At 36.9% G+C, this 16,259-nt stretch overlaps 1 protein-coding gene and 1 non-coding gene across 2 annotated transcripts in view; one reads left to right on the top strand and one right to left on the bottom strand.

The window, feature by feature from the left end:
• The window catches only part of LOC143233338 (nephrin-like), a 113,603-nt gene that overhangs the window by 56,327 nt on the left and 41,017 nt on the right, over nucleotides 1-16,259 (top strand). The window contains exon 2 of the mRNA XM_076469484.1: nucleotides 12,077-12,418. Coding sequence (XP_076325599.1) covers nucleotides 12,077-12,418 — 342 coding nt within the window. The remainder of the gene's footprint in view (nucleotides 1-12,076; nucleotides 12,419-16,259) is intronic.
• TRNAL-CAA (transfer RNA leucine (anticodon CAA)) lies at nucleotides 5,606-5,726 on the bottom strand. The gene is made up of 2 exons: nucleotides 5,689-5,726; nucleotides 5,606-5,651 (listed from the first exon to the last, which is right to left on the bottom strand). It is a non-coding gene; the product is annotated as a tRNA-Leu (tRNA).

The following is a 16,259-nucleotide window of genomic DNA, read 5'->3' on the forward strand; positions in this document are numbered from 1 at the left end:
AGTTTCTAGTTATGTTGTTTCGTTTTCGTCCATTGTGTGCCAGTTTCTAGTTATGTTGTTTCGTTTTTGTCCATCGTGTGCCAGTTTCTAGTTATGTTGTTTCGTTTTCGTCTATTGTGTGCCAGTTTCTAGTTATGTTGTTTCGTTTTCGTCCATTGTGTGCCAGTTTCTAGTAATGTTGTTTCGTTTTCGTCCATCGTGTGCCAGTTTCTAGTTATGTTGTTTTGTTTTTGTCCATTGTGTGCTAGTTTCTAGTTATGTTGTTTTGTTTTCGTCTATCGTGTGTCAGTTTCTAGTTATGTTGTTTCGTTTTCGTCCATTGTGTGCCAGTTTCTAGTTATGTTGTTTCGTTTTTGTCCATTGTGTGCTAGTTTCTAGTTATGTTGTTTCGTTTTTGTCCATTGTGTGCTAGTTTCTAGTTATGTTGTTTCGTTTTCGTCCATTGTGTGCTAGTTTCTAGTTATGTTGTTTCGTTTTTGTCCATCGTGTGCTAGTTTCTAGTTATGTTGTTTCGTTTTTGTCCATTGTGTGCCAGTTTCTAGTTATGTTGTTTCTTTTTGTCCATTGTGTGCCAGTTTCTTGTTATGTTGTTTCGTTTTCGTTCATCGTGTGCCAGTTTCTAGTTATGTTGTTTCGTTTTCGTCCATTGTGTGCTAGTTTCTAGTCATGTTGTTTCGTTTTTGTCCATTGTGTGCTAGTTTCTAGTTATGTTGTTTCGTTTTCGTCCATTGTGTGCCAGTTTCTAGTTATGTTGTTTCTTTTTGTCCATTGTGTGCCAGTTTCCAGTTATGTTGTTTCGTTTTTGTCCATTGTGTGCCAGTTTCTAGTTATGTTGTTTCTTTTTGTCCATTGTGTGCCAGTTTCTAGTTATGTTGTTTCGTTTTCGTCCATTGTGTGCCAGTTTCTAGTTATGTTGTTTCTTTTTGTCCATTGTGTGCCAGTTTCTAGTTATGTTGTTTCGTTTTTGTCCATTGTGTGCTAGTTTCTAGTTATGTTGTTTCGTTTTTGTCCATTGTGTGCTAGTTTCTAGTTATGTTGTTTAGTTTTTGTCCATTGTGTGCTAGTTTCTAGTTATGTTGTTTCTTTTTGTCTATTGTGTGCCAGTTTCTAGTTATGTTGTTTCGTTTTCGTCCATTGTGTGCCAGTTTCTAGTTATGTTGTTTCTTTTTGTCCATTGTGTGCCAGTTTCTAGTTATGTTGTTTCGTTTTTGTCCATCGTGTGCCAGTTTCTAGTTATGTTGTTTCGTTTTTGTCCATCGTGTGCCAGTTTCTAGTTATGTTGTTTCGTTTTCGTCCATCGTGTGCCAGTTTCTAGTTATGTTGTTTCGTTTTTGTCCATTGTGTGCTAGTTTCTAGTTATGTTGTTTCGTTTTTGTCCATTGTGTGCTAGTTTCTAGTTATGTTGTTTCGTCTTTTCGTCCATTGTGTGCCAGTTTCTAGTTATGTTGTTTCGTTTTTGTCCATTGTGTGCCAGTTTCTAGTTATGTTGTTTCGTCTTTTCGTCCATTGTGTGCCAGTTTCTAGTTATGTTGTTTCGTTTTTGTCCATTGTGTGCCAGTTTCTAGTTATGTTGTTTCGTTTTTGTCCATTGTGTGCTAGTTTCTAGTTATGTTGTTTCGTTTTTGTCCATTGTGTGCTAGTTTCTAGTTATGTTGTTTCGTTTTCGTCCATTGTGTGCCAGTTTCTAGTTATGTTGTTTCGTTTTTGTCCATGGTGTGCTAGTTTCTAGTTATGTTGTTTCGTTTTTGTCCATTGTGTGCTAGTTTCTAGTTATGTTGTTTCGTTTTTGTCCATTGTGTGCTAGTTTCTAGTTAGGTTGTTTCGTTTTCGTCCATTGTGTGAGAGTTTCTAGTTATGTTGTTTCTTTTTGTCCATTGTGTGCCAGTTTCTAGTTATGTTGTTTCGTTTTTGTCCATCGTGTGCTAGTTTCTAGTTATGTTGTTTCGTTTTTGTCTAGTTTCTAGTTATGTTGTTTTGTTTTCGTCCATTGTGTGCCAGTTTCTAGTTATGTTGTTTCGTTTTCGTCCATTGTGTGCCAGTTTCTAGTTATGTTGTTTCTTTTTGTCCATTGTGTGCCAGTTTCTAGTTATGTTGTTTGGTTTTTGTCCATCGTGTGCTAGTTTCTAGTTATGTTGTTTCGTTTTCGTCCATTGTGTGCCAGTTTCTAGTTATGTTGTTTCTTTTTGTCCATTGTGTGCCAGTTTCTAGTTATGTTGTTTCGTTTTTGTCCATCGTGTGCCAGTTTCTAGTTATGTTGTTTCGTTTTTGTCCATCGTGTGCCAGTTTCGAGTTATGTTGTTTCGTTTTCGTCCATCGTGTGCCAGTTTCTAGTTATGTTGTTTCGTTTTTGTCCATTGTGTGCTAGTTTCTAGTTATGTTGTTTCGTTTTTGTCCATTGTGTGCTAGTTTCTAGTTATGTTGTTTCGTCTTTTCGTCCATTGTGTGCCAGTTTCTAGTTATGTTGTTTCGTTTTTGTCCATTGTGTGCCAGTTTCTAGTTATGTTGTTTCGTCTTTTCGTCCATTGTGTGCCAGTTTCTAGTTATGTTGTTTCGTTTTTGTCCATTGTGTGCCAGTTTCTAGTTATGTTGTTTCGTTTTTGTCCATTGTGTGCTAGTTTCTAGTTATGTTGTTTCGTTTTTGTCCATTGTGTGCTAGTTTCTAGTTATGTTGTTTCGTTTTCGTCCATTGTGTGCCAGTTTCTAGTTATGTTGTTTCGTTTTTGTCCATGGTGTGCTAGTTTCTAGTTATGTTGTTTCGTTTTGTCCATTGTGTGCTAGTTTCTAGTTATGTTGTTTCTGTTTTGTCCATTGTGTGCTAGTTTCTAGTTAGGTTGTTCTGTTTTCGTCCATTGTGTGAGAGTTTCTAGTTATGTTGTTTCTTTTGTCCATTGTGTGCCAGTTTCTAGTTATGTTGTTTCTGTTTTGTCCATCGTGTGCTAGTTTCTAGTTATGTTGTTTCGTTTTTGTCTAGTTTCTAGTTATGTTGTTTTGTTTTCGTCCATTGTGTGCCAGTTTCTAGTTATGTTGTTTCGTTTTCGTCCATTGTGTGCCAGTTTCTAGTTATGTTGTTTCTTTTTGTCCATTGTGTGCCAGTTTCTAGTTATGTTGTTTCGTTTTTGTCCATCGTGTGCCAGTTTCTAGTTATGTTGTTTCGTTTTTGTCCATCGTGTGCCAGTTTCTAGTTATGTTGTTTCGTTTTTGTCCATTGTGTGCTAGTTTCTAGTTATGTTGTTTAGTTTTTGTCCATTGTGTGCTAGTTTCTAGTAATGTTGTTTCGTTTTTGTCCATTGTGTGCTAGTTTCTAGTTATGTTGTTTCGTTTTCGTCCATTGTGTGCCAGTTTCTAGTTATGTTGTTTCGTTTTTGTCCATCGTGTGCCAGTTTCTAGTTATGTTGTTTCGTTTTTGTCCATTGTGTGCTAGTTTCTAATTATGTTGTTTCGTTTTCGTCCATTGTGTGCCAGTTTCTAGTTATGTTGTTTCGTTTTCGTTCATAGTGTGCTAGTTTCTAGTTATGTTGTTTCGTTTTCGTCCATCGTGTGCCAGTTTTTAGTTATGTTGTTTCGTTTTCGTCCATTGTGTGCTAGTTTCTAGTCCTTTCCACGTAATTCACTACTTTGACTGTCTGGCCCAAAATACTTCCTTTCAGTAATCTTGACAGTTTTTACACAAACATATTTAGAAATTTAGCACTTCCTTCAAAATTGTGTTATCACCGTAGAAATTCCATAGTGATATCCCCAGTTCTTTAGATTTGTTAAGGCTTTAGGGCTTTGCTATGTGCTGTGGTATTAAATATAACTTTAATTTACCACATGAAACATTTGTTAGGTATATTTATCTTTTCTTATTTTGGTGTGTGTCACATAAGCTGCCTGTATGTTGTTTGTTCATTTGTTTATCGCGTTTGTTACTGGACGTTTCAGATTATGTACAGCGCCTTCTTCAACAGTTTGCAATAAAGTTTTCTCACTATAGATGAGAAAAATCATGATGAACCTTCATAGAATGGGCCGCAACGGCCTGTTTGAAACACAAGTGTAGAGAACGACGTTTCGAAAGTCTTCCGCCTTTCGCAAACGCAAACTAACGTGACAGGGGTTTAGTTTAGAGAGAGAGAAATCTGAATAATTATCTCTCAAACCGGGGTGATCAGGAACGTTGTGGTTCCTCTTCGTCCACTTTCGTGAAAGATTATTGACATTAGCAGGGGGGTTTTGTTTTTCGTTTGTTTTTACTCTTTTTTGGGTGAAGGAGTGAGGTTGGTCATAATACTGATGAGCGAGACAAAGGTAGGACCGAAGAAACCAGCCAGACCAGATCCCGAAAAGCAGATGTCAAAGTAAATATGAACATGAACGCGAAACGACCCGATTCAAGGCATGGCAATAAAGTTGCCTTGGGTGGGATCTAAAGATCCAATGCCTAAGATTTGGCTGTGGAGAGAAACGGGAGTGCCCCGAGAAAACCCACTTTCACTGGTGGGGCGCAAACGCAAACGCAAACTAACCTGGCAGGGGTTTAGTTTAGAGAGAGAGAAATCTGAAGAATTCTCTCTCCAACTGGGGTGTTCAGGAACGTTGTGGTTCCTCTTCGTCCCCTTACGTGAGAAATTGTTAAAATTTCCATGGTTTTTTTTCCTTTACTTTTATTTTGATATTTTTAAGGTGGAGTGGGGTATTTGTGAGTGATAGGAAAGACGGGAGAACTGGACGAGAGCAGCATAAGTGAAGTGAGCCAGACCTTGGCCCGTGGACGGAGTACACTGGCGGCTGGCAAGTTGGTTTAAAATTTACTATAGCTGGCTAACCTATGAATGAATAAACGGCTCTTTCCAGGATCAGGTAAGAATGTGGCTGGGACCTACAAATCCGATGCCAGAGATTTTGCTGTGGGGGGAAACGGGAGTATCCCAAGAAAACCCACTTTCACGGCCTGGGCGCCGAAAAATCTACCAAGACCGTGCCCGGAAGTAGCTGGGAAGAAACATAGGAATACGGTGGTATGCATGGAAACTGTTAGTTGCGGTCTTGTAGATCAGGTAGTGACTTCGTCATGAACTTGTTTTCACACTTTAAGCCCATTGGTGCTTCAAAAACGTGGTCTAGGTGGTGGAACAACTGGCTTGTTCTTCGCTGGTCTGTGATGCTTTGTTTCTTCTTGTGATTTTGGTTTGAGTCCATTGCGTGGAGGTAGTTTGTTTTTCAGTTTGTACTGTCGCGTCAATAGTTATCTTGGTAATGGTTTGAGTCTGGCTGGTTGTTGAATTCTGTAGAACTGGGACTGAAGTCTGGCATGATCTGTCCTCTTTCTTTTTTGGACTGCTGAAACTAGGCGTGTCGCTAACAGAAGGAGTTGACGTCTTCTGGGTCAAGTTATTTGTATCTGTGTTCCTGTTTCTTCTAGTTAGATCTGGACTCGACGGTGTTTTTGTAGTTTTTCGTTGGAAGTTGTCCGTTGGTTGTTTATGATGTCTGGGTGCTTTGTTTGACCAAGTGTTGAATGGTCGTCGATGTGGGTGTTCGGCTCTAAAGTGAAATATGTGATAATAACATTCGTCACGTAAAATACAGTCAGCACTGTACTTCGACGTTGTCACTAAAGTGTTGTCAGAATTGGGATTCGAACCCACGCCTCCATTCGGAGACCAGAATACGCAATACCGTTATAATAACGGAAGGTTTTCATACCTTGAGTCTGGCGCCTTAGGCCGCTCGGCCATCCTGACCTCTGAAAATACAATTACGTTTAAGTACATGTATTTCTGTTTATTCTGGTGCGGCGCCTTCAAGCCTCTACTTTTATAGTATCCTGGCGGATTGTGGAGAACGTGTTGTGATTGGTTGTATTATCACTGTTTCTGATCGGAGAAGAGATTTCCTGCAAATTCAACCAATAGCAGCCACAAGTTACTCACCTCTAATCTAGAATCTCTGTTTAGTGGAGGTTTAATAGTGTTAATATAAAATGATTCTTTGATTTTTCTTGTCTTCCAGAATTTGTCTGTGTCGATTATTCTAGTTTACTTCCAGTTTATTCTGTGTCCAGTTGACGTTTCATGCTCTGCAATTGCTGAATTTTGTGTTTTCATGAGTCTTGTACTATATTTATGTTCTTTTATTCTTGTCAGAAGTTTTCTTCTCGTTTCTCCAATGTATGTATCGTTGTAGAAACACGAGATTACATAGATAACGTTTTTGAGATTCTCTTTGGTAGGTCGCTGTTTGTTTTTTTACCAGAATGGACCTTAAGGTATTGTAGGATTTCCTCCGTTCTGCTTCGATGGATGTCTTATCGCAAATGTTTTCTGCTCTCTTGTTTAGGTAGAACGCCAAAAGATCGTATAGAGTTTTAAACAGAATGGTTACATCTTCTCCTTCATCAAAAACACCTTGAAGAAAACCACGACAGAAAATAAAGATCAGAAAGTTACCACCACTACCACCATTTACCTACCATACCTACAACATTTCAGTGAAATATTCAAACGCATAGCCAAAAAATTCAACATAGACGTCCAGTGGAAATCCTACAATACGTTAACGTCCATTCTGGTAAAAAACAAACAGGGACCTACCAAAGAAAATCTCAAAAACGTCATCTATGTTATCTCGTGTTCCTACAACGATACATACATTGGAGAAGTGGGAAGAAAACTTGTGACAAGAATAAAAGAACATAAAGATAATACAAGATTTATGAAAACACAAAATTCAGCCATTGTAGAGCATGAAACGTCATCTGGACACAGAATAAACTGGAATAAAACTAGAATCATCGACAAAGACAAATTTCCTCATGGTGATTGCCACCTGCAGTAGTGATTATTTCAAATGCCAGAAATTAATTTAAAATAATTAGACACAACATTCAGTAAGCATAAGTCGTTTAAGTTCAGAAGTCATTAGTGACTATATTTTCGAGAGGACGTCAGGTACAATGTATTGTTTCATGAACCCCAAGCATTGTTTCATGAACTCCGAGATCCTGTTTTTTATTATTAAAAGACCAGTATTTATTCTAGTAATAGCAGCGTGTTGGAAATGTGAAGAATGTTTTGGTTGTTTGTTTGTTTTTTTCAAATTAATAAGTAAGACGTATGAAAACTAAACTCGTGTTATTTCGTTTACTAACTTCGTTACAGCTTCAACGTTTGGTCGTTTTGTCTTAAAGGATCGGGGTTTTGATACCCGTGCTGGGCAGAGCACAGATAGCCCATTGTGTAGCTTTGTGCTTAATTCAAGACAACGAAACAACAACAACAACTTAAAGCAGTGGTTCTTAACCTTTTTCAGTGTTTGCACCCCTTTCAAATCAGTAATCATTTCTCGCACCCCCTGGAGAAATATAAAGCATACTCTTATGTAAAAATATAGATTTGCTTTAATTATTCATGGGCATCCTCGCACCCCTTGGAAATCATCTTCGCACCCCCTAGGGGTGCGGGCACCCCTGGTTAAGAACCCCTGACTTAAAGGATCGAGCGACTCCTAGCGTTAGTCAGTAGTCTTTTTTGAAATTTGAAGCTGCTAACTTATCACGAAAGTTGAAATTAAAAAAAAAAAGTTGGGATAGCATGAAACACTGCTTAGTTTGATAAGATGATAAGCAGAAATTATCTCGTTTCAACAGACAGTCACATCCCAAGAGATGCGCTTTACCTACATGTAAGATAGCTCTTTCCAACATTTCACTCACGTCAGCAAACTAGTCGCGCTATCCGTAGCTTAACTTTATTGGCTCTACAAATAAGATTAACTGCATAACTTTATCACTTATTTAAAATAGTTAAAAAAAGGAAAGAAAAACTTTATAATCATGGATTTGAAGACTAAGCCTAAGATCTGATGGATATTTCGAGTGGTAACAATTTACAAGGAATGAATTTTAAAATCGTCTTAAAAGTTTGAGAGCGCCATCTTTGATCTGCAGTTCTTTTTGTTAATTTTCATGTACATCGGTTCAAAAGTTTGATTAAATTTATGGACTTATAACGCAAATATCCGGGGTTTGATTCCCCACGGAAAAGACAAAATGCAGTAGCCTTTGAGTAGCTTTTCACTAAGAAAAATAACTGACTTCATTAAAACATTAATTGAAACCACATTTATGAATGATTTTGTATTTTATTATCGTCATAACTTACTTCCTCCAAAACAAGTACAAATTAAACGAACAAGTCATGTTATTAATCAATTAGAATTAAATCTCAGTTTGCTGCAATTTAATTTAAAAAAAATATATTTTATTCATTTGAAACGTCTTACATTCTGTTGTAAATCCAGGTGAGTCGAGGCTGTTCATCGAAACAAAATATTCGAACGCTCCAATTGGTTGAACGTAATTTCGAAAACTTATTCATTTGCAACCATATCTAATCAGGGGAAATAATAGGTGTGAAGTCGTAGAACTGTCGTCATTATAAAATATATGTTCGCAGTTTCTAATATTCGAAAATGGTCTTATGTTCTTACGATATGATGCATGACAAGCATTAGGAAACAAAATTATAGCAAATAAAACAGTTATGCGGTTCTAACAGTAACTATAAGTTTACCATTATTTGATAGAGCAAAACACACTTCTTTAACTGCCCGTTATATTATTATTCAATGCAAAATTTATAAAGCTTTAGAACACAATTCATAACCTAGTAACCCGCGCACGCCGTCTTGTTTGTTTGTTTTATTTTTTCAATTTCGCGCAAAGCTACTCGAGGGCTATTTGCGCTAGCCGTCCCTAGTTTAGCAATGTAATACTAGAGGGAAGGCAGCTAGTCAATCACCACCCACCGCCAACTCTTGAGCTACTCTTTTACCAACGAATAGTGGGATTGACCGTCATATTATAAAACCCCAACGGCTGAAAGGGCGAGCACGTTTGATGTAACGAGGATGCGAATACGTGACCCACGAATTACGAGTCGAACGTCTTAACCCACCTGGCCATGCCGAGCCGCACGCCGTCTTATAAAAACAAACAAGTATTAGGAAAACAATAAAAAAAAAACTATGTAGAGCTGGCTAATGAACTGGAAAGAAAAAAGAACGAATCAAGATGAGAATGGAAGAGGACATATCACTTGATCCGGCTAATTATTACATAACACACTAAGCCATCTTACTTTATATGAGAAATAAAATCCATACATTACTGGCTTCCCCACTATGTGTTTGGATAAACTTGGTGTTTAAATAGAATACAGTTTTTTTAACATGCCCACCTTTTCCATAACTCTATGTCATTTTCGTTTAGGCCCGGCAAGGCCAGGTCAGTTAAGGCGTTCGACTCCCCGTCGCACCAAATATGCTTACCCTTTCAGCCATGGAGGCGTTATAACGTGACGATCAATCCCACTATTCGTTGGTAAAAGAGTAGCCCAAGAGTTGGCGGTGGGTGGTGATGACTAGCTACCTTCCCTCTAGTCTTACACTGCTAAATTAGGGACGGCTAGCGCAGATAGCCCTCGTGTAGCTTTGCGCGAAATTAAAAAACAAACCTTTTCGTTTTAAATTTAAATAATTTTGAAGTAAAGACGTCTGCGCGATAAGTTTACACCAGATCCATTCTGCTGTGTTATCGGTTTCGATCTTTTTCGTGTGTGTTAGGAAATTTAAGTACAGTTATTAAATTATTTTATTTGATAAAAGATGCCATCTGAATATCATTTGAAAGAACTTCACAGTAACTATAAAACTCCTTTGCGGAACATAATACTAAACGGCCCTTATCGATTCTGCAAACTCATTCCTTCACATGGAAGAATAAGATAACCCTCTAGTGTCATTTTATGAAAATATTTTTATTTTCATTGTTGGCACGTTGCAGCTGCTCGTTACGTCGTGATCTAGAGAGATAAGTGACATGATAAAATTGAGTAAACTAGTTTCCTTCTAGAAGAACTGTATATATGTAATAGAGAGCTTGAATTACTCATTTGTGCTGAGTTATAACACTAACGAACCGAACACAGACTGATAACTTTGCGTTATTTATAAGATTACCATTTACTATAAGAGACGAAGTCCATAAACAACTGATGATGAATTCGTCCGATCACTTCCGTCCTTCCTTACACGCTACTTACATGCATCAAGAGTGCTACGTGTTCCCCCGCTGGTACAGCGGTAAGTCTACGGATTTACAACGCTAAAATCAAGGGTTCGATTCTCCTCGGTGGACTCAGCAGATAACCCGAAGTGGCTTTGCTATAAGAAAACACGCACACACTGCTAAGAAAATACACATATACTGATACTCAAAAGATAATGCTGCTTTTTGGAACATTATACTGAACTTATAAATTGTGAAAGTTCTAAATCATAAACAGTTATTACGACATTTATTCAATAATTTCCGTAAGGAAACTATAGCAGAATGTAACTTACTTCCTCCATCATGAAAACATTTCCACACATTTAGGCAGTAATCAGCCTTTCTTAACATAACTTTGAGGCTGGAAAAGTTACACACTGAAAAAACACGAAAACGTAAAATAAAAAACACTTTAAGAACGTCGCAACTTTAAATTGCGATATGTAATAAAATTGTGTAAACACAGATTTATAGGCCCGGCATGGCCAATCGTGTTAAGACGTGCGACTCGTAATCTGAGGGTCGCGGGTTCGCATCCCCATCGCGCCAAACGTACTCGCCCTTTCAGCCTTGGGGGCGTTATAATGTTACAGTCAATTCCAATATTCGTTGGTAAAAGACTAGCCCAAGAGTTGGCGGTGGGTAGTGATGACTAGCTGCCTAAACTCTAGTCTCACATTACTAAATTAGGGACGACTAGCGCAGATAGCCCTTGAGTAGTTTTATGCGAAGTTCAAAATAAACAATAAACACAGATTAAAAAAATTGTTTTAAATAAATATATATTTTGATATTTTATAACTTGTCAGACATTATTTTGTTTAATTTTTCGGTTGGTTAGAAACAAGTCAAAAATAAAACCAATTTTTATTACGATAATTTACTTTAAACAATTCATTGTGGGTTAGCATGTATACCGTGAAGTGAGGACAACTTAAGTACCTCATTTCCAATCTCTTTTCAATAGAAAATCCTATGAGGAGAAGTAGATCCCTCAACATTAGTCTTAACTGATAGTTAATTACACTAATACCATCGCTCTATATAAATATATATAATTCTGAACCACAATAGGAAATCTAGCAAATTGCTTCGAATTACCAAAGATGGTTTAATGAGAATACTTTTGAATGTTAAACTGACATATATCCCACTCAATCCTGCTCTTATATGTCAGTTACTGAATCCTGCTCTTATATGTCAGTTACTGAATCCCGCTGTTATATGTCAGTTACTGAATCCTGCTGTTATATGTCAGTTACTGAATCCTACTATTATATGTCAGTCACTGAATCCTGCTCTTATATGTCAGTTACTGAATCCTGCTGTTATATGTCAGTTACTGAATCCTGCTGTTATATGTCAGTTACTGAATCCTTCTATTATATGTCAGTCACTGAATCCTGCTCTTATATGTCAGTTACTGAATCCTGCTCTTATATGTCAGTCACTGAATCCTGCTCTTATATGTCAGTTACTGAATCCCGCTGTTATATGTCAGTTACTGAATCCTGCTCTTATATGTCAGTCACTGAATCCTGCTCTTATATGTCAGTTAGTTTATGTATTTCTTTTTCAATGGCACAGTGGTATGTCTGTGCATATATAACTCTAGAAATCGAGTTTTGATATTCGTGGTTAGCACAGATAGCTTGACTACGAGCAAACAAAATTTTTCATGTTTCATTTAAGTGTTAATAAAAGGTTGTTTCTGTACTACACTAAACGATGCTATAAAACAATTTATTTTCGTTTTCAATGCCACAAAATACGTGGCATATGAAAATACAGAAATACGGACAAAAACTGTCTGCACAATATTTTCTAAACATTTAATAGGATTTTCTTTTTGTCCAAAAACACGTGATAGAAAAGTACCCATTTTTAACCAGCTCCCCCATTTTTTTTTCTAGCTTTAATGTCTCACATGTAATTTTAATAGTTTGATTTGAAGAGTTCAAGTTTATCTTTTCTTTTTTTCAGTAGTTCAGAGAACTGATTTGTACGCGTTCCCAGGACGAAGAACAGACTTGCCATGTAACATCACTCCGGAAGCCACAGATGATAACTTGGATCTAGTGTTATGGTACACAGACAAGTCTCCATCGCCCATTTACAGCCTTGACGCCAGACACGGTGGTCTCGAGACAGCAAGACACTGGAAGAGTGATGATATGGCATCTCGGATATACTTCAACATTTCTGGGAGTATTGCACGCCTTCAGATAGATCCTGTTGTGAAACAAGACGAGGGTGATTTTCTTTGTCGAGTGGACTTCCGCAAAGCACGATCCCGCTACTTAGAATTGAGATTAAGAATAATAGGTTAATTTATGCTATCTTTATTACGTGTCTTAAGCCTAATCTTATTAGACATACTTTATTTTACTCCCTCTACCTGTTTATCTAGTCGTTTATTACTTCATCTATCTTTCCATTTATTTGCCTTTAGATATTTGACTGTAAAATGTATTTTAATCTATTCGCTATTATTTTGTTTAAATCTTACTTCAAAACAAACTTGATTACATTTCATATCAAAGTTGAAAGGTGCAATTGAAAAAAGACACTGATTTCATTGCTAACTACAGGTCCCTGTTTCTCGAATTTTCCATTTGTTTGTTTTAGCGCAAATCTACACAATAGGTTATTGAGCTATCTCTCAACCGGGATTATAGCGTTGCAAGCCCATAAAATTACCCTGACTCATTGAAGGACAAACTATAAATTTAAATTACCGAAATTCCTCCTTAAACTTAAAGAACAAATTTGTTTACAAAAACAGAATATTATGAATAACAATACGCTGCTTGGAACTAGCTACAACTAAAATATGATTCCACATCCAAATCAAAGATACATGGTTATGCATGTGACTAAATAAGGTGCAGCATCAAAGATACATGGTTATGCATGTGACTAAATAAGATGCAGCATCAAAGATACATGGTTATGCATGTGACTAAATAAGGTGCAGCATTAAAGATACATGTTTGTGCATCTGACTAAATAATGGTGCAGCATCAAAGATACATGGTTGTGCATCTGACTAAATAAGGTGCAGCATCAAAGATACATGGTTGTGCATCTGACTAAATAAGGTGCATCATCATCTACAACAGACACAGACAACAGTTATCTATCACTTCCGGCTCACAAAGATGTGTGGCACAACTTTTGACACTGAATAATTTGTCGCAACTGCATTGGGAGATGGTATCAATCTATATATAGTTAGAACCAGGCTGGACCCTGAAATATTAAGTTATAATTTTTCTTACCGATTACAGAGGATTATTCCTACAGCTAGACAGCAGGCTTATCTTAATTTAGATTTTTTTTTAATCTACCTTATTTTTCTCACAAGAATGTAATTCGTGTGGTCGTATCAAAATAGAGTGTAGACAGGAATAAACACTCATGAACATGTTTTTGTAGTGTTCTTTCTTTTAAGTTAGTTTGTAAAAATAATTTGAAGTCGCATAATAAGACGCATTAGTTTATTTCTTCCCCAACGTTTCTACAAGCTGCCTTTATTTATACGCTGTTGTAACTTTAGGCTAAAGTGACTAAAATGGCGCCCAAACGAAAATAAATCACCTAAAGTTTAAAAAAAAAAACAGAAAAACGTACTTGTTCAGTTTCAGGTTAATCGATCGAGTAACTAGATATATGAAGTATCTAATAGTGATCCAAACACTACGTAGGATTAAAATTCAGTGACTCCTTTTCGCTGGTTATCGCATATGGAGATAACATAGTATTGATTTTAGTTTGGTTTGTTTTGAATTTCGCGCAAAGCTACACGAGGGCTATCTGCGCTAGTCGTCCCTAAGTTAGCAGTGTAAGACTAGAGGGAAGACAGATAGTCATTACCACCCACCGCCAACTCTTGGGTTACTCTTTTACCAACAAATAGTGGGATTGACTGCACATTATAACGCCCCCACGGCTAAAACAGCGAGCATGTTTGAAGCGGCTGGGATTCGAACCCGTTACCATCAGATTACGAGTCGAGCACCTTAACCACTTTGCTATGCCGGGGTCTTTGGTTTTAGACTTTTACAAAATCTCTATCACTACACTCTCGATCGTTCTATGTATTCTACGCCTAATTTAACACCATGATCCCTCTATCTAACGTCTAAATTAAAACTTGAAACTATGCCTTATAACAATATTAATCTACGTTCTTAGAAAAAGTACCATTAATGTAATTGAATTACCACAAAGTTTCAACCCTAATAAACGTATATGGAATGCTCTCGTTAGAAGTGTCACATCCAATCACGTAAGGCATGTTTCATGCTGCAAACATCGACATAAATACTGATCTCAGTCGACGATCTCTGACCTGGTCATCTGCGTTCCTTTCTTAAAACATCCCTATAACCCTTTCTCGTGTTTCTTTAATCTCCGAACGTTTATCAATGCTCGATACATCTTAGAAACTAGACTGTCCTTGCTTTTTGTGATAGCTACACTGCACAGTGAGACGATAATGCACTGTAAAAATGTGAAATTACTTTAACCACATGCCCATTTACGAATACAGGCTGAATATTACATCATTTGTATTTCAGACAATCAAATGCATAAAACTAAACTGAGGGAGTTATTACCAATGTTTTATAATAATGGTCATACTAAACTATGTACTAAAATCCAATAACTTGCAAGATATAAACATAATTATCTAACTTTAACACCACCAGCGAGTACTATTTATTAATTAATTCATATAGTTAATAACTTTTGAATTTTGTTTACCGTCTTTTCATCAAACAAATCACTAAAACCTCATGTAGCGGTAACAGTGCTGTTCGTAACACGTTGTTTCATGCACCATGTTTACTCTATTGCTGTTATAATAGACATAGTCGTATTAAAGAAGATCATCTCGAATATATTCTTATCAAATCAGTTAAATAAATCAGTTACTTAAGTTTAGATATTTTTTTAGTTTGAGATGCTTTAGGGAGTCTTAATTTTGCCACTGGCTCTACTGGAGAAAATTAAACAGATTATACTAAGTGTATTATCATAAAATTAAGGAAATAAATAAAAGAACTTTAATTAATTACAGTTTTAAGAAAGAATAAATAAGTAATGAGGTGCTGTAAGCTCAGTTTGTTATTTCGAACAAAACTATACGAGGGCTATCTGCGCTAGCCGTCCGTAATGGTTTGTTTGTTTGTTTGTTTTTGAATTTCGAACAAAGCTACTCGAGGGCTATCTATGCTAGCCGTCCCTAATTTAGCAGTGTAAGACTAGAGGGAAGGCAGCTAGTCATCACCACCCACCGCCAACTCTTGGGCTATTCTTTTACCAACGAATAGTGGGATTGACCGTCACATTATAACGCCCCCAGCCGTCCGTAATGGAGCAGTGAAAGACAAGAAAGTGGGCAGTTATTCATTACCACCCACTGTCAACTCTTGGGCTACTCTTTTTACAAAGATTAGTGTGATTGACCGTCATAATATAACGCTCCCATAGCTGAAAGACGAGCATGTTTGGTGGGATGAGGATTCGAACTTGCGACCCTCAGATTGAGCAGTCAAGTGCTCCAACCACTTAACCATGCTGGGCCTGAAAATGTTACAAGAGCATTAGTACTGTGTGTGCATGAAAACATTTCAAATCCGAGTATATATTTATACATACGAGAAGTCCTATTGTACGAAACAAATCAAAATATCACAGTACAAGCAGTTTGTTTTCATCAATTTACCAAATCAAACTTATGAAAATTCCGAAACATAATTCTTGTCTTCGCCAGATCATTGCGATAGAATTTCCTTGTTCCAGTTGGCTGTCTTCATTATCACTACTATAAGATTCCGTGGTTCGTATCTCGTTGCTGCAAAGAAAATCACACTGTGGACCGTGGAAGACTATTACGGTCAATGTCTACTCTTCTGTCAGAATAAACATAAAAATTAGCGGTGGATAATGTAATGTAATGTATCGCTTTAAACAGCTAACCGTTATGTAGCTTTGTTCGAATACCGGAAACGAAACAAATCACTAAAACACAAATTGTAATTGAAATCACAAAACTTCAATTGGTTAAATAATAAAGCAAAACTTTGGGTGCAGAGTTAAATAAAAACAATTGATTTGGTATTATAAGGTCGTATATTTCTAGAATTAAAATGTCTTT

Source organism: Tachypleus tridentatus, chromosome 12, assembly GCF_004210375.1.
Source record: "Tachypleus tridentatus isolate NWPU-2018 chromosome 12, ASM421037v1, whole genome shotgun sequence".
NCBI lineage: Eukaryota > Metazoa > Arthropoda > Merostomata > Xiphosura > Limulidae > Tachypleus > Tachypleus tridentatus.